General features: G+C 36.5%; 1 protein-coding gene across 4 annotated transcripts in view; it reads left to right on the top strand.

Annotated features, from left to right (window-relative positions):
* VWA8 (von Willebrand factor A domain containing 8) overlaps window positions 1-19,433 on the top strand; it is a 370,485-nt gene that overhangs the window by 138,992 nt on the left and 212,060 nt on the right. For all 4 annotated transcript variants that reach the window (XM_036831946.1, XM_036831947.1, XM_036831948.1 and 1 more), the window contains 3 exons: window positions 1,701-1,816; window positions 16,111-16,217; window positions 19,231-19,337. In XM_036831946.1, coding sequence (XP_036687841.1) covers window positions 1,701-1,816; window positions 16,111-16,217; window positions 19,231-19,337 — 330 coding nt within the window. The remainder of the gene's footprint in view (window positions 1-1,700; window positions 1,817-16,110; window positions 16,218-19,230; window positions 19,338-19,433) is intronic.

Below are 19,433 nucleotides of genomic sequence, written 5' to 3' on the forward strand. Positions count from 1 at the left end.
TTCCTTGTGATGTACAGAGATGGGCTTAAGCGAAGTGTTAAAAGGAACAAACAACGTAGTGTAGTTTTGGCATCCTCCTACCATCCATTCTGAATCCTTGGTTAGTTTAATAGAGTCTCCTTCTCCGTTTCCTCTGGAGCTCAGGGCCACTTTATTGCCCTTGTCAGACTCTGTGACATTTCACCCTGGTCTCTTCTGTGCCTCCCCACCACCACCACCAGTGGACCAGTTTACTTCAAAAGTTCTCCTCTTCTCTTGATTTTCAGTGAAAACCACTGTCTTCTAATGCTGCTGATCTTAGTTAGACATTAGGCCAGTAATAATCTGATGCATTAGATTCCTACTAATGTGTAGGTCCCATTCCCTTCCTCTGTTAGATTTTTTTCATTTTGAAGAGGCTGACTTTGAATAATAATTGCTGGACTTCCCTGGTGGCGCAGTGGTTAAGAATCCGCCTGCCAATGCAGGAGACATGGGTTCAATCCCTGGTCTGGGAAGATCCCACATGCTGTGGAGCAACTAAGCCCACAAGCCACAACTACTGAGCCCACGCACCACCACTACTGAAGCCCGCGTGCCCTAGAGCGTGCATGCCGCAACTACTGAGCCCATGCACCAAAATTACTGAAACTTGAGTGCTCTAGGGCCCGCATGCTGCAACTACTGAGCCCACGTGCACCAACTAGAGCCTGTGTGCCTCGAGTCTGCTGCGCAACAAGAGAAGCTGCTGCAGTGAGAAGCCCTTTGACTGCAACGAAAACCCAACGCAGCCAAAAAAAAAAAAAAAAAATTGCTGCCATTTGTTGAGCACCCATATGTGTCCAACATCTGCTAAATGCTTTAGAATAATTTTCTAATTTACTCCTCATAACACCTTAAAAGGGAAGCCATTATTATTGCCATTTTAAAGATGAGGAAACTGGGGCTTCAAGAGATTAAGAAACTTACCAGAATCACACAGCTAATAAATGGAAGACTGATTTGTCTGACTCCAAAGCTTATAAACTTTAGTATTACATTATGCTGCCTGCTAAGATAATTTCAAATTCAAGTCAACAAATATTCATTGGTACTTACCATGTCCTGAGTTCTATACTAGCAGCTCTATTAATGGGATTTGGGGAAGAGTAAGAACACAAAGGGAAATTATTCTGACAGTGTCAGAGAAGGATTCCAAACTGTAAGCTGCCCCCCAAGTGAAAACTGGTTGACACCTCTATGATCAGAAGCCTAAATTGTCCACAACTCCTTTTTTCTATTTCAGAAGTCATAGATTTACTTAAAACTGTAAGCATTTTCTGGCCATCTTAACAGTTTGGCTTTGTGTAAGCAGGAAAAAAAAAATGAACAAATGGTTAATTGTACATAACGGCTATTTGTAAGTCAGGTTCCATCTGTACAATGTAACATCTTACCTCCATCCAGCCTCCTCCCCCCCCAGAAAAACATGTATACACAGTACTTTAATTGAATTTAATTAATAAATAGTTTTTATGGAATTTTTTTTAAAATGTCTTTAAGGATGTTTTAAGTGTAAATTGGTTTCTGTTTATTTTATTTGTAATTCATTAACAGTACATATTTCTTTTAAGTTTGGCCTTGTCCTTAGGAATATTGAATTCTGCTATGATACCCATCCAAAGGGACTTTTCAGCAAGTTGAAACAAGACTCTTAACAGCCTGTCTTTGCCTTTTGGTAGGCACAGTCATTGGCAGCATCCCTTTCTACCAGACAGCTGTTGAGGATTTCTCGTCGGCTGTCACAGTACCCTAACGAAAATCTTCACAGTGCTGTCACTAAAGCCTGTCTTTCCAGGTAACCATATTCTCCTTTCTCACTGAATTCAACTTTCTGGGTCTTTGCTAAAACAGTAACATAAGTTTCACAGTCTCTACTCACAGGTCTGGGAAAAGTATCAGTCTGAATATGTAGCTATTTCAGCCTTGTGTATAAGGTAACATATATTACCTTACTTAGGCATAGTAATAAATTAGAGATTTTTATAGATAAGAAAACTAAGTCACTTTCTCAAACCAGACAGTAGTAAATAAGTAACAGGAGGTTTGGTATTTGAATGCTGGCTCATGTGTCTTCTGAGTGAGTGCTCTTAAGCACTTAGCACCTCCCAAATTTGCACTGGAACCTTCCATGCTTGGTAGTACTGTCCTGTTGCCCAAATTTGACAAAACTAACATCTTTTCAGTCTACACTAATATTTTTCATACTTGTTTGGAAATTATTAATAAAACATCAGCTTATATAATTTCCTTACAGAATCATACTTGCATGAAACTATTTTAAAAGAATAATAAGAAAAGATTAATAGCAGTGTCCGATAGATCTGGAGATTTCTTTTAGACTCTTTTCATATGATCTGGTAATTATTTTTATGGTGGTTTTAACTGTTGTCCATTCATTCCTTGATATATTAAAGGAATTAAAAGAGAATCTATATCCAGCTTAGGAGGATCTCTAACTGCCCTCTATAAATTTTCAGCTTAGTGGACAATTTTTCTTGTAGTTAAAGTAAGCTCCTTATGTTGCAACTTGAATTTGTTCTGTGGTGAAATGAGGCTAAAATGAGGTTTGCTTCCAGTGTCTTTGGGGTAATTCTTTGAATAACTAATAATTATGAGAAATAATAAAGTTGATTCTCCTTTTCTTTTAAGTAGATTAATATTAGACTTCCAAATGAAAATTAGAAAAAAAAATGCTTCAATTGCCTATTTTTTAGGGTCATGAACTGAAGAAATTATTGGGTTGCCCAAAAAGTTCGTTCTTTTTGGACAACCCAATATATACAGAAAGATAGATTCATTATCTACCCAGGTTTCCTTAGTCAGAACTTGGTTATTGATGTGTATTAATAGAAGTAAATAGTCAATGCCAAGTAATATAAACAGCTTCAGAGCCTAAGGGAAAATAATACTTTGGAAGGAATGAAATAATCATACACAAAGCATTCTAGATACCGTTCTAGAGAGCAAATAGTGAAGACAAAACAATTCACTTTGAGTCTAGTGTAATCTTGATACCTAAACCAGACAAGAATAATGTATGAAAGGAAAATTGTAAATCAAATTCATGGACTGTGTACAAAAATCCTAAATGAAATCCAATTGTAGCTAAATATATATATATCATATCTATTTATATGATATATAATTTATTTATATACATAAATAAATTATGAGCAATTTGGAGTTATCTCAAGAATGTGAAGAAGGTTTACTATTCTTTTTTAAAATTCACCATATTAACATATTACTGAGAAAAATATCATTTTAATAAATCAGTAAAGAAGGATTGGATAAAACTCAACAGCCAAACTTAAAAACAAGCCAAAGCAAAAATAAACAAAAAATATTCTTAGTTAACCATGAATGGATGGGAAATTCTTTAATCTGATAAAGGGTATCTACTAAAACTTTATAGCAAACATTCTTATGGTAAAATACTTGGCTTATTCCCTTAAGAGTTAGGAACAAAACAAGAATGTCACCTTTCTATACTTTTAGATTGGCTAAAGATTATATGATTGGCTACATAAAAGATTCAAAAGAAGCTACATATAAACTACATATTAGAACAAATAAAATATAATGAGATTACTTATGCACCCAAGTCAGTGCTATTCCTATATATTCCAGCAAAAATCAATAAGGAAGTCTAATTTTTAAAAATAATACCATTCAAAATAATAATAGAAAGCTTTGAGCATCTAAGAATAAATCTAATGAGTGACATATAATGCTTTTATGGAGAAAAACGTAAATCTTTATTAAAAGCTGTAAAAGATAGCTGTGGGAAATGGGAAACTATACTATGTTCATGAAAGGGAAGATTAAGTATTGTCAGGCTGTTTGTTTCCCTGCAAGTTGATATGTAGATATAATTTGGTCAAATACAACCAAGGTTATATTGAATTGGACAAGCTGATCTCGAAATTAATATAAAGGGCCAACAATATCCAAAGAAATTTTGAGGAAGATTTAAGTGGTGTGCTTTCTCCATCAGATATCAAGATCCATTATAAAGTTATATTTATTTTAAGTGTGGTATCAGTGCTAGAAAAGACAAATAGACCATTAGAATAGACTACAGAGCCCTGAAACAGACCCACATATTTCTGGGAACTTAGTATATGTTAGAGGTAGCATTATGAATTAGTGTGGGAATGGATGGACTTGTCAATAAATGGTTAAAAATAAAAAATATCCACTTTATTCCCATACGAAAAAGTAAAATCCAGATATATGACAAGAACACTGTAAGCCACTCTGCAAGTTATAAGCCACAAACTAAGAGATGTTTCACAAGATTTCTAATCTCAAAAGGATTGCTATTCAGGAACTATAAAGTATACAAATTAATGAGATAAAAGCATCACCCCTAAATGGCAAAAGGATTAATAGATGTACAGGAAAAGTTAATTCAGATAACCAACAAACATTTGAAAAGATGCTCAACTTACTATTGATCAGGGAAGATGACATTTAAAACAATTATCAGCTATCATTTTATACTTCTACAATTTTTACCTGTAAAAATAGCATTTTCCATGAGCAGAAGGAAATGGAATTTCATGACTGCTGTTGGGATGGAAGTCTTTTCAGTTTGGGGGTGATCTTACAGTAACTTTGTGCCTTAATATATTAATACTCTATGAATTGACGATTCTACTTCTTGATAATCACCTTAGAGATAGATTTACATGTATGTATAAGGAAGCATGTAGAAGAATGTTCATTGCATCATTGTTTATAAGAATGAAAAATAGGAAACAACCTATCAGTCCATCAGTAGGGAATGAATATATAAACTGACATATTCATATAATGAGGTACTATACAGCAGTTAAAATGAAGTAGATCTACATGTATCAACAGGTATGGATCATGACAACTTAACATCAAGTAAAAAGTTTGAAAGAGGAGATTTTGTATATGATGCTATTTATATAAAAGTTTACATATAATAAAAGTGCAATATAGTTTTTGCTCACACATATGCAGCAAAATAAAAATATGGACAAGAAAGGTATACACCAATTTCAGAGTAAGAGTTAGCTTCAGGGATAGAGAGAGATGAATAGAATACTTAGTATACTGTAATTTTCTGTATGCTTGAAGTAGTTCATGGTTAAAACTATTTAAAAACTAAAAAATACTTTCCATATTCATACACATACTTCACTGAATCAAATAATGCATTTTTCCAGTGTTATCAACTGAATACAATAAAATTCTATTTTGTTACCACCCCATGACCCTTTGCAAATAGTAAAACAGCTATCTTGTTTATGTATCATCTGTTGACTTTAGCAAGGCTACAGAGTCAAAAGCCTTTTTATTAACCTTCTCTTTAGGATAGCACAATGGCAGGAAGGAACAACAAAAAAAAATTTCATAGAAAATTTTAGAAAAATTGATATGATTTATATTCATGAAGTCTATTATTAAGCAGACAAAATCAAAAGAAACTCTCTAGCCTAAATTTGTTAAACATTAAATTTATTAAATATTAGCGTGGCTCTTTTATCTTGTTAATTTAATTTTTAAAATATTTTTCATTTATTTATTGTTTATGCCAGTTGAGTTCTGACTGGAACATTTCTTCATCTGAGGGAATGGCTCCCTAAGCACCTCTCATTGCCTATAATATGTGCATCAAGTCTTGGAGCTAGATGCATAATTCATTTTAGATAGTTGAAAACCTAAGAGGCCAAAAGGAAGAAAATTTAGAAGGTTAGGAAGATATCAGGTATTTTGTATTCCAAAAATTACTTTATTGTGGAAGAGTTAACTAGAAATCCCTATAAAATGAGTTTTCTCCATTCAAGTATTTTGCATTCCATTAAATTATTTACTTTTGGAAAATCTTGGGGTGATGATCCTTTAGCATAGAAATTTGAGGCAAAGTTATAAGAATTTAATCAGAAATGAAGATTAACTACCTTTGACATTGAGGTTATGAGGAAATTTTCCATTCATCAAAAACTTAGTTTGTATACAGTATTTTTCAAAATTCCCTTGTGACATAAAATGAATAACAACTATATAAAATTTCCACTGTTTAAGTTATTAGCTAATTAAATTTTTAAAGTTATAAGCCTGCTAGAACTAATACACAGTGTTAAATGAGTATAATGATTATTGTGGATGTGAATTTTTTGTTTTCCTGAAAAATGATTTTGTTTGCAGGAAAGACTGTTCAGGAAGTTTTGGCTTAAAAACTGCTGTTCAGTTTTGTTTTGTTTTCTTTTTTAACATTTTTATTGGAGTATAATTGATTTACAATGGTGTGTTAGTTTCTGCTTTATAACAAAGTGAATCAGCTATACATATACATATATCCCCATATCTCTTCCCTCTTGCGTCTCCCTCCCTCTCACCCTCCCTATCCCACCCTTCTAGCTGGTCACAAAGCACCGAGCTGATCTCCCTGTGCTGTGCGGCTGCTTCCCACTAGCTATCTATTTTACATTTGGTAGTGTATATATGTCCATGCCACTCTCTCACTTTGTCCCAGCTTACCTTCCCCCTCCCCGTGTCCTCAAGTCCATTCTCTAGTAGGTCTGCGTCTTTATTCCTGCCTTGCCCCTAGGTTCTTCATGAACTTTTTTTTTTTTTTAAGATTCCATATATATGTGTTAGCATACGGTATTTGTTTTTCTCTTTCTGACTTACTTCACTCTGTATGACAGACTCTAGGTCCATCCACCTCACTACAAATAACTCAGTTTCGCTTCTTTTTATGGCTGAGTAATATTCCATTGTATATATGTGCCACATCTTCTTTATCAATTCATCTGTCGATGGACACTTAGGTTGCTTCCAAGTCCTGGCTATTGTAAATACAGCTGCAATGAATATTGTGGTACATGACTCTTTATGGATTATGGTTATCTCAGGGTATATGCCCAATAGTGGGATTGCTGGGTCATATGGTAGTTCTATTTTTAGTTTTTTAAGGAACCTCCATACTGTTCTCCATAGTGGCTGTATCAGTTTACGTTCCCACCAACAGTGTATGAGGGTTCCCTTTTCTCCACACCCTGTCCAGCATTTCTTGTTTGTAGACTTTTTGATGATGGCCATTCTGACTGGTGTGAGATGGTATCGCATTGTAGTTTGGATTTGCATTTCTCTAATGATTAATGATGTTGAGCATTCTTTCATGTGTCTGTTGGCAATCTGTATATCTTCTTTGGAGAAATGTCTATTTAGGTCTTCTGCCTATTTTTGGATTGGTTGTTTGTTATTTTGATATTGAGCTGCGTGAGCTGCTTGTAAATTTTGGAGATTAATCCTTTGTCAGTTGCTTCATTTGCAAATATTTTCTCCCATTCTGAGGGTTGTCTTTTCATCTTGTTTGTGGTTTCCTTTGCTGTGCAAAAGCTTTTAAGTTTCATTAGGTCCCATTTGTTTATTTTTGTTTTTATTTCCATTTCCCTAGGAGGTGGGTCAAAAAGAATCTTGCTGTGATTTATGTCATAAAGTGTTCTGCCTATGTTTTCCTCTAAGACTTTGATAGTGTCTGGCCTTACATTTAGGTCTTTAATCCATTTTGAGTTTATTTTTGTGTATGGTGTTAGGGAGTGTTCTAATTTCGTTCTTTTACATGTAGCTGTCCAGTTTTCCCAGGAGCACTTATTGAAGAGGCTGTCTTTTCTCCATTGTATATTCTTTCCTCCTTTATCAAAGATAAGGTGACCATATGTGCGTGGGTTTATCTCTGGGCTTTCTATCCTTTTCCATTGACGTATGTTTCTGTTTTTGTGCCAGTACCATACTGCCTTGATTACTGTAGCTTTGTCGTATAGTCTGAAGTCTGGGAGCCTGATTCCTCCAGCTCCGTTTTTCTTTCTCAAGATTGCTTTGGCTTTTTGGGGTCTTTTGTGTTTCCATGCAAATTGTGAAATTTTTTGTTCTAGTTCTGTGAAAAATGCCACTGGTAGTTTGATAGGGATTGCATTGAATCTATAGATTGCTTTGGATAGTATAGTCATTTTCACAATGTTGATTCTTCCAATCCAAGAACATGGTATATCTCTCCATCTATTTGTATCATCTTTAATTTCTATCATGAGTGTCTTATAATTTTCTGCATGCAGGTCTTTTTTCTCCTTAGGTAGGTTTATTCCTAGGTATTTTATTCTTTTTGTTGCAATGGTAAATGGGAGTGTTTTCTTAATTTCACTTAAAGATTTTTCATCATTAGTGTATAGGAATGCAAGAGATTTCTGTGCATTAATTTTGTATCCTGCTTCTTTACCAAATTCATTGATTAGCCATAGTAGTTTTCTGGTAGCATCTTTAGGATTCTCTATATATAGTATCGTGTCATCTGCAAACAGTGACAGCTTTACTTCTTCTCTTCCCATTTGGATTCCTTTTATTTCTTTTTCTTCTCTGATTGCTGTGGCTAAAACTTCCTAAACTATGTTGAATAATAGTGGTCAGAGTGGGCAACCTTGTCTTGTTCCTGATCTTAGTGGAAATGGTTTCAGTTTTTCACCATTAAGGATGATGTTGGCTGTGGGTTTGTCATATATGGCCTTTATTATGTTGAGGTAAGTTCCCTCTATGCCTACTTTCTGGAGGGTTTTTATCATAAATGGGTGTTGAATTTTGTCGAAAGCTTTCTCTGCATCTATTAAGATGATCTATGGTTTTTCTCCTTCAATTTGTTAATATGGTGTATCACATTGATTGATTTGCATATATTGAAGAATCCTTGCATTCCTGGGATATACCCCACTTGATCACGGTGTATGATCCTTTTCATGTGGGGTTGGATTCTGTTTGCTAATATTTTGTTGAGGATTTTTGCGTCTATGTTCATCAGTGATATTGGTCTCTAGTTTTCTTTTTTTTGTGACATCTTTGTCTGGTTTTGGTATCAGGGTGATGGTGGCCTCGTAGAATGAGTTTGGGAGTGTTCCTCCCTCTGCTATATTTTGGAAGAGTTTGAGAAGGATACGTGTTAGCTCTTCTCTAAATGTTTGGTAGAATTCGCCTGTGAAGCCATCTGGTCCTGGGCTTTTGTTTGTTGGAAGATTTTTAATCACAGTTTCAATTTCAGTGCTTGTGATTGGTCTGTTCATATTTTCTATTTCTTCCTGGTTCAGTCTCGGAAGGTTGTGCATTTCTAAGAATTTGTCCATTTCTTCCAGGTTGTCCATTTTATTGGCGTATAGTTGCTTCTAGTAATCTCTCATGATCCTTTGTATTTCTACAGTGTCATTTGTTACCTCCCCTTTTTCATTTCTAATTCTATTGATTTGAGTCTTCTCCCTTTTTTTTCTTGATGAGTCTGGCTAATGGTTTATCAATTTTGTTTATCCTCTCAAAGAACCAGCTTTTAGTTTTCTTGATCTTTGCTATCGTTTCCTTCATTTCTGTTTCATTTATTTCTGATCTGATCTTTATGATTTCTTTCCTTCTGCTAACTTTGGGGTTTTTTCTCTTCTTTCTCTAATTGCTTTAGGTGTAAGGTTAGGTTGTTTATTTGAGATGTTTCTTGTTTCTTAAGGTAGGATTGTATTGGTATAAACTTCCCTCTTAGAACTGCTTTTGCTGCATCCCATAGGTTTTGGGCCGTCCTGTTTTCATTGTCATTTGTTTCTAGGTATTTTTTGATTTCCTCTTTGATTTTTTTCAGTGATCTCTTGGTTATTAAGTAGTGTATTGTTTAGCCTCCATGTGTTTGTATTTTTTACAGATTTTTTTCCTGTAATTGATATCTAGTCTCATAGCATTGTGGTCGGAAAAGATACTTGATACGATTTCAATTTTCTTAAATTTACCAAGGCTTGATTTGTGACCCAAGATATGATCTCTCCTGAAGAATGTTCCATGAGCACTTGAGAAGAAACTTTATTCTGTTGTTTTTGGATGGAATGTCCTATAAAAATTAATTAAGTCCATCTTGTTTAATGTGTCATTTAAAGCTTGTGTTTCCTTATTTATTTTCATTTTGGATGATCTGTCCATTGGTGAAAGTGGGGTGTTAAAGTCCCCTACTATGATTGTGTTACTGTTGATTTCCCCTTTTATGGCTGTTATTATTTGCCTTATGTATTGAGGTGCTCCTGTGTTGGGTGCATAAATATTTACAATTGTTATATCTTCTTCTTGGATTGATCCTTTGATCATTATGTAGTGTCCTTCTTTGGCTCTTGTAATAGTCTTTGTTTTAAAGTCTATTTCGTCTGATATGAGAATTGCTACTCCAGCTTTCTTTTGATTTCCATTTGCATGGAATATCTTTTTCCATCCCCTCACTTTCAGTCTGTATGTGTCCCTAGGTCTGAAGTAGGTCTCTTGTAGACAGCATATATAAAGGTCTTGTTTTAGTATCCATTCAGCCACTCTATGCCTTTTGGTTGGAACATTTAATCCACTTACATTTAAGGTAATTATCGATATGTATGTTCCTATTACCATTTTCTTAATTGTTTTGGGTTTGTTATTGTAGGTCTTTTCCTTCTCTTGTGTTTCCTGCCTAGAGAAGTTCCTTTAGCATTTGTTGTAAAGCTGGTTTGGTGGTGCTAAATTCTCTTAGCTTTTGCTTGTCTGTAAAGGTTTTAATTTCTCCGTCAAATCTGAATGAGATCCTTGCTGGATAGAGTAATCTTGGTTGTAGGTTTTTCCCTTTTATCACTTTAAATATGTCCTGCCACTCCCTTCTGGCTTGCAGAGTTTCTGCTGAAAGATCAACTGTTAACCTTATGGGGATTCCCTGTATGTTATTTGTTGTTTTTCCCTTGCTGCTTTTAATATTTTTTCTTTGTATTTAATTTTTGATAATTTGATGAATATGTGTCTTGGCATGTTTCTCCTTGGATTTATCCTATATGGGACTCTCTGTGCTTCCTGGACTTGATTAACTATTTCCTTTCCCATATTAGGGAAGTTTGTAACTATAATCTCTTTGAATATTTTCTCAGTCCCTTTCTTTTTCTGTTCTTCTTCTGGAACCCCTATAATTTGAATGTTGGTGTGTTTAATATTGTCCCAGAGGTGTCTGAGACTGTCCTCAATTCTTTTCATTCTTTTTTCTTTTTTCTGCTCTGCAGTAGTTATTTCCACTATTTTATCTTCCAGGTCACTTATCCGTTCTTCTGCCTCAGTTATTCTGCTATTGATCCCTTCTAGAGAATTTTTAATTTCATTTATTGTGTTGTTCATGACTGTTTGTTTGCTCTTTAGTTCTTCTAGGTCCTTGTTAAACGTTTCTTGTACTTTCTCCATTCTCTTTCCAGAATTTTGGATCATTTTACTATCATTATTCTGAATTCTTTTTCAGGTAGACTGCCTATTTCCTCTTCATTTGTTAGGTCTGGTGGGTTTTTACCTTGCTCCTTCATCTGCTGTGTGTTCCTCTGTCTTCTCATTTTGCTTAACTTACTGTGGTTAGGGTCTCCTTTTCACAGGCTGCAGGTTTGTAGTTCCCGTTGTTTTTGGTGTCTGCCCCCAGTGGCTAATGTTGGTTCAGTGGGTTGTGTAGGCTTCCTGGTGGAGGGGACTAGTGCCTGTGCTCTGGTGGATGAGGCTGGATCTTGTCTTTCTGGTGGGCAAGTCCACGTCTGGTGGTGTGTTTTGGGATGTCTGTGACGTTATTATGATTTTAGGCAGCCTCTCTGCTAATGGGTGGGGTTGTGTTCCTGTCTTGCTAGTTGTTTGGCATAGGGTGTCCAGCACTGTAGCTTGCTGGTCGTTGAGTGGAGATCTCTGGGAGATTTTCGCCATCTGATATTATGTGGAGGTTGGAGGTCTCACCAATGTCCTGAACTTGGCTCTCCCACCTCAGAGGCACAGCTCTGACACCTGGCTGTAGCACCAAGAGCCTGTCATCCACATGGCTCAGAATAAAAGGGAAAAAAAAAAGAAAGAAAGAAAGAAAGAAAAAGATAAAATAAAATAAAAATATTAAAGTAAAATACAAAAAATAATTATAAAAAAAAGGTTTTTTTTATTAATTAAGAAAAAAAAGAGAAAGAAAGAAAGAAGAGAACAACCAAACCAAAAAACAAATTCACCAATGATAACAAGCACTGAAAACTATACACACGCACAAAAAAAAGACAGACAGAACACTAGGACAAATGGTAAAAGCAAAGCTATACAGACAAAATCACAAACAGAAGCACATGCATACACACTCACAAAAAGAGAAAAAGGGAAAAAATATATATATATATCTCATTGCTCCCAAAGTCCACCTCCTCAATTTGGGATGATTCATTGTCTATTCAGGTATTCCACAGATGCAGGTACATCAAGTTGACTGTGAAGATTTAATCCGCTGCTTCTGAGGCTGCTGGGAGAGATTTCCCTTTCTCTTCTTTGTTCGCACAGCTCCCGGGGTTCAGCTTTGGATTTGGCCCTGCCTCTGCGTGTAGGTCGCATGAGGGCTTCTGTTCTGCGCTCAGACAGGACAGGGTTAAAGGAGCAGCTGCTTCGGGCACTCTGGCTCACTCAGGCGGGGGGAGGGAAGGGTACGATGCGGGGCGAGCCTGCGGCGGAAGAGGCTGGCGTGACATTGCAGCAGCCTGAGGCGCACCGTGTGTTCTCCCAGGGAAGTTGTCCCTGGATCATGGGACCCTGGCAGTGGCGGGCTGCGCAGGCTCCCAGGAGGGGAGGTATGGATAGTGACCTGTGCTCGCACACAGGCTTCTTGGTGGCGGCAGCAGCAGCCTTAGCGTCTCATGCCCGTGTCCGGGGTCTGCGCTGATAGCCACGGCTCGCGCCCGTCTCTGGAGCTCCTTTAAGCGGCGCTCTTAATCCCCTCTCCTCGCGCACCAGGAAACAAAGAGGCAAGAAAAAGTCTCTTGCCTCTTCGGCAGCTCCAGACTTTTTCCTGGACTCCCTCCCGGCTAGCTGTGGCGCACTAGCCCCCTTCAGGCTGTGTTCACGTAGCCACCCCCAATCGTCTCCCTGGGATCCGACTGAACCCCGAGCCTCAGCTCTCAGCCCCGCCCGCCCCAGCAGGTGAGCAGACAAGCCTCTCGGGCTGGTGAGTGCTGGTCGGCACTGATCCTCCGTGTGGGAATCTCTCCGCTTTGCCCTCCGCACCCCTGTGGCTGCGCTCTCCTCCGTGGCTCCGAAGCTTCCCTCCTCCACCACCCGCAGTCTCCGCCCGCAAAGGGGCTTCCTAGTGTGTGCAGACCTTTCCTCCTTCACAGCTCCCTCCCACTGGTGCAGGTCCCGTCCCTATTCTTTTGTCTCTGTTTTTTCTTTTTTCTTTTGCCCTACCCAGGTACATGGGGAGTTTCTTGCCTTTTGGGATGTCTGAGGCCTTCTGACATCGTTCAGTAGGTGTTCTGTAGGAGTTGTTCCACATGTAGATGTGTTTCTGATGTATTTGTGGGGAGGAAGGTGATCTCCACGTCTTCCTCCTCCGCCATCTTGAAGCTCCTCCTGTTGTTCAGTTTTTTTAAGGATATAATTTCAAAAATCTAGATCTTTAGATTTTTCTGTTACTCAACTTACTCTGTAAGTCTAACAGATCTTCATTACTGTTATGGGCCTTAAAAAAATGTTTGGTTCCATTTATAAAACTTGGCTAAATTAAATATCTTCAAACATTTGAAATTTGTTAATAAAATATATATATATATAGTTCCCTTTTAAGTACTTCAGATGTCTGAAGTTAATAAACAAAACCTTCCTGAGAAAGTGAATAACTCACAAGTATAACACATTAAATTTATAAATAGGATGATCCATGTTATCTTAAATGTTCCAATACTGTTTATAAATTTAAGATTTAAAATCAGGTATAAATTAATTATACGTTCTAAATAGAAATCATAGGCTGCCTTATATCCCCTGAGCCCCTCAGTCTTTTTCTCTCACTCTTACTACTAATATTCCTCCTCTCAGGCTGGTAATTTGAGGGCATCCCCTATCCTTATTCTAGCTCATGCTACCATTCTTAGAAATCCTATTTTATTCCTTAATCCAAGATTAAGGAATCTTTAGATTAAGATTTCTGTGACAAAGACATTTGTCCCTATCTCATTTCTGTGACAAAGACACAGTTATTCGAGTTAGCCTAGGGTTACTACTTCTGTTTCTGTTTCCCAGGATGTGGTTAAGTCTTTATTCAGCTTTCTTATAACTAAGACGTAATGAAACTAGAGACTTTCTAATTGTTTTTTTGTTGGCAGTAAGTGAAAATAATGATAATAATGATTTTTAAAAGACACTCCAATGCTCATAATTGTGATAAATGTACTTGAAAACTTCATAACAGGATATGTCATTGCTTTGGTTATAGAGAGGTAGGATAGAAAGGGAGATATTCTTTCACTTATCCACTTATTTTACCAAAGGCCACAGAAGAAGAGAAAAAAGCAAGTAGAAAATATCAGTGAGCAATGAGAAAGGAAGCAGTTAAGTAACCCCTTGAAACCTAGGAAAAAAGTAAGGGTTGGCCTCACATTACCTAATATGCTTCATTCTCCTCATTTGTTACGTGGGCTAATATCTTTTAAAATACAGGTTCTAGATGTAAATATATTTCAACTTCCATACTACCTCTGATTATTTGGTAGTGCTCTCTGGTGTGAGGTTGAAATTAATCTGAAGCATGTTCAGTCTCAGCAGGAAAGAGTACAGTACTGCAAGCAATGCCTGTCACTGCCTTTGAAAGGGAGGTGTACATGCCTTGTTCACTATCCTCCACAGGCTTTGGAGGGCAGTCTAGAAACGTTCCAGTACAGGGAATGTGAGGATGTGTTGACAGACAGGCTATATAGATGTAAGGGGTTTCTGGGAATAGCACACAACGTCTAAGCTTGAAAGTGGTCATTGTCAGTCAAGGTGGTTTGACAGGTCATTGTAAATCAATGGAGATGCAGCCACAGGGCCTAGTGTTACCAGGTTAGATTCTAGTTTGTGAGATAGTGGTGAGAGAAAGGTAGGTGCCAAGACAAGCGCTCAGGAAACAACATAAAAGCCCAGTGATCGGGTCTGAGAGACAAAGTGAGGGCTTGGTTTTGAACAAGGCAACAATCTAAGAACTGTGATGAAAGGTTAAAGATGAACAGCAGTAAGTCTCACTTGATGCTGAACTGATTAAAGTTATATAACGCCCCCCATCACAGCCTAAAACCAAAATGAGGCAGTAGGTGAGAGATAGTTGGTTTCAGTTATGTGGTTTGGAATGTTACAGGGACAGGGAATCCAACAGTTTTTTACACACTCATGCTTTTGCCTTCTTGCTCACACCAACATCTCCTTTATTAAAGCTTATACTCAAGGCTATGGGAACCACCAAAGATTTAGAGCTATGGCAAACCTAAATTAGAAGTGTATGTTCTTAGTATGTTTATTTGAAACATAGGATTAGTTTACAGTAATATAGCGCAGGTAACTGTGGATTAAAAAGCAGTTCTGTGGGCTCACTTGTGATCATAAATTCCGGATATAACTTTATTTATGTGTGAGGGAAACTCTGTTTTCATGTTCTAAGCCCATGATGTTCATACAATCGAATTGTAAATGAAGAATGCCTCTGTCACTCACAAGATAGTTGTTTTGACAACATACATATAGAATAGATAAACAGGTATATTTTTTAAATGGAAGGAAAAATCAAGCTGAATAATCTTAAAGTCATCTAATAATTTGAATTAGAAAATAAAGAAAACCTCATTAATCCACCTCCACTAATCTGAATTTGTGATTGCCAATTTGAAGTAGGTTAAATTGTGGTTGTTTTATCTATTTAAGAAATTTGGAAAGCCAGTTAAATGATAAATAAGATGTATGAGGTATACTAAATCCATTTTAAAAAGCAAATTATTTTCATTCTTGTCCTGCAAAATGTTGTATGTAAACACATACTGCTAATTACACATTAGTTTTCTTTATTAAAGGAGATTCAACAAACATACACTTCATCGTCACACATACATGAAGTTTATATTTATTCTGAAATATTTTATTATCTAGCTTCCACAAATCAAGACTGATCATCCTTAATTGGTTATAATTAGTAAGAGAGAGAGTGAGTGTGTCTGTCTAAGTGTCAAAAGATATTTGGGAATCACAGAAAGCTTTGACTTTATCAATCCATCCTTCCCACCCCACCAGGTTTTTACCAAGCCTTGCAAGGTCAGCATTAGAAAAAAATCTGGCAGATGCTACAATAGAAATAAGTACTGATAATAACCTGGAGCCAGAATTGGAGGATTACAAATGTAAGTATTTGATTTGTTTCTTTTTTAAGTGAAATAATAATTATTAAGCAATTGTATTATTTATTATTTTAATTTCAATTAAAAATGTTTTTGGTTTCTACCCATTTTGTTTTATGTATTGAGTTGAAAAAATGAATCTTTTATTTAAAAAAAAAAGTTTCCAGATACCAGATATAGTTCCTCCCCCAAGAGTTGCAATTGACATGAATATATTAAAGGCTCAGAGAATTCCTACTGTAAATAAACATGTAATTTTGTTTTACCTTTTATTCCAAATGTATTTCACCATAGGATCTAGCAATCTGTTTTCTTTGCACAACATTTACATTTTGGGGACCACCAGTGTCCTACAGGGCATGTTTTGGAAACTGTTCTAGGTTGATGTAGACTAAACTAATAATTCAGAGTACCATTTCATGCCCTCTTACTCCTTTCATTTCCACCTGTATTGTCTTCTGTGGTATTTTTCTTCTTGATAGCCATAAGTATAATTTAGAGTTTTGGGGAAGTTTAGATCTTCCTGTAAAAGTACCCTGTTCTTCATTTAGAGCGCAATGAAAGGTTCTCTGTTTTTTGAGGGTAATTACCTGTCTTATCAAAATATCCAATGTGTGATCACTCTCTAAAGGGTGGACTTATTGTGGCTCTCTTTATAGATGTTTTTAATAGTCGGGGCTACACCGAGATAAGAATTTGATGTTAAGGAAATAGGTGACTTTTTTAGAGTAAAATTATAAATTCAACATACTGATGGATCTGGGTACAGATATGCAGAGCCAACTCAAAGAGACAGAATAACTCTGGGATTTGGAGATTCAGAACATTACTTACTCGAATGGTTTAACGTATCCAAAGACAGACTGCATCATTCAGACTATAGATTGTTTAGTCTTGGCAACAGGCCAGTGTTAGCAATCCCCATCTAAGCCTTGCATTGGAGGTAAGGAGCCTAAGTTAAGCAACTTTTGACTCATCTGGTCCCATTCATTTTTAATATCATCTCTGTTGTAGAGAATTCATGTAATTCATTCTCCTTGTTCAGAGGATAAGGTTCACCGAAAAACCTTCTGATGAGGATTTGGCTTTCCATGCAAGGCTCCCTCCGTCTAAAATGCTGATATGGCAACCAGTGTATCATATAGTCTATATGACATTTGCAGCTTTCATTGCAATGTAATATTGCAGTTCTAGTTTTATATATCAGAATATATGTATAGATCAAAATATATGTCTTTAATGTTCTCCCGAGAGTTAGGTTTGCCCTCAGTCATAATGATAAAATCAAGTTTTGAGCCTACCAGACTGAAGGCCTTGACAAATTTACCAAAATAATGCCATCCTATGAGATTTCTTAGAAGATAGCTAGCCAGCTTTGTCCCAGGGAAGTACTAGCATCACCATTCTCTGAGTTCATTTCCCTTTTCTAGCCTGAAATTTTAGCAATAAACATTAGTTGAGTGAATTAAATCATCCTAAAGCCCTAAATGTACTGAATAGATATCCTCCATAAACTAAACTGTAGATGGTATCAAATGCTGTTTGAACCTGAAATCATGTGTGTCATCTCAACATACAAGTATGTAGTAAATTCACTGATGCAATCCTGGTCTTTCCCTTTACAGTTTTATATTGGGTCTATTTCAGAGACCTGAAAGTAGTCAATAAATAGTAAATTCTCAGCACAGCAGTTCATGTTTTCCTTCCCTATAGAACTCGTGAATAGAAGGAAAATGGCAAAGAAATATTGGAGGGAGAGGTCTACTGTGCTTTGGCAAATGTTTAGCACTCAGCAGTGATTAAACAGGGTGACAGTTTAATTATTTTTAGCTCAAAATTGTTCACGGTACTCCATAGATGCAAATGTTGCGTTCTCTCCTTGTCTTTCAAAATGTTTTAGCACAAAAACAGCAATTTTCTTATTTGAAATAGGAGGAAAAAAAGATGGGTCAGCTGCTTAAGGCATTGTAATTGTCTGCTTGCTCGGGTATTTCCGCAGGATGGAATATTATTTAGAGTCCACATTGCAGAAAGAATATCGGACTATACTAAATTCTGTTTTTAGCTCTACCCATACTAGCTGGGTGATTTTAAGCAAATTATTTAATTTATGTTCTTCTTAGCTTCCTCATAATTCTTGTCTCATTGTTAAGAGATTTCCATGAAATCATATGAGAAAACAATGAGCTGAAGCTGAGGTCTGGCACATGGAAGGTCCTCAGTAAATGATAGCTTCTATTATGGTCAGTACTACTACAACAACTACTACTATTATGTTATTATTATTGACCTTGGAATATGTCAGGTAGTGAGCATGTGTATCTCCTTACTGTAGGGAGTACATGTGAGATATGTACCCTGACATAACTTTATTACTTAGTTTCCTGGCTTCAAGGAGCTCATATTCTATCCTAGACCAACTATTTAAAGCAAATAGGGGACAATACAATAATTATTATCACAGAATAACTGTAGCACCTGTGGTGCATATTTGGAAGTACAGATCTCCTGGACCATTCCTAAAAATAGTAATTTGAGAGGTCTGGGGTCAGTTGGTTCATCTATATTTTTAGCTAGAGCTCTAGGGGACTCTCCTATGGGGTTTTTCAATGGGTGGGTCCTAAAAAAATTATATTCAAGGTACTTCAGAGCTTTCAAATGTATGTATTTTAGAGTTTCTGACCAAACAAGCTCATAAAGGTGGCTTGACTGAGTTCTGGGGTTTTTTTCCCCTTCTCTTTTTTATCTCTATGCTGTTGGCTACATACATTGTTTTAAATAAAAGTTATTACATTTTGGAACATCTTAAGCCTTTTTGTAGAGCTTTTAAGCTTTTTATGTAGTGCTATGATGTTTTATTACCACCTTCAAGCTTATTTCTTTTAGATGTTAGACGAAAATTCCTTGATGAGCCCACAAGGTATTAAAGATGCAGTACTGCATTCTATTTGGGCTGGACTCGGCTTCTCTGAGGACAGCACTACCAGTAATTCTCTGTCCTGTGTGAAACGTTTAGGTGAAGTCACATCTGGATCTCTGAGGATTGGAGCTGTTAGTGCACCGATCTATAATGCCCATGAGAAAATGAAAGTGCCTGATGTTCTGTTCTATGACAACATCCAGGTAAGATCAGGACTTTGCATTCGTGGATATAGCCCTCTTACATTGTGGTAATTAACCACAATTCAAGTGAAACTGATGTTTATGTTTGTAATTTGC

This window comes from Balaenoptera musculus, chromosome 18, assembly GCF_009873245.2.
Source record: "Balaenoptera musculus isolate JJ_BM4_2016_0621 chromosome 18, mBalMus1.pri.v3, whole genome shotgun sequence".
Taxonomy (NCBI): Eukaryota; Metazoa; Chordata; class Mammalia; order Artiodactyla; family Balaenopteridae; genus Balaenoptera; species Balaenoptera musculus.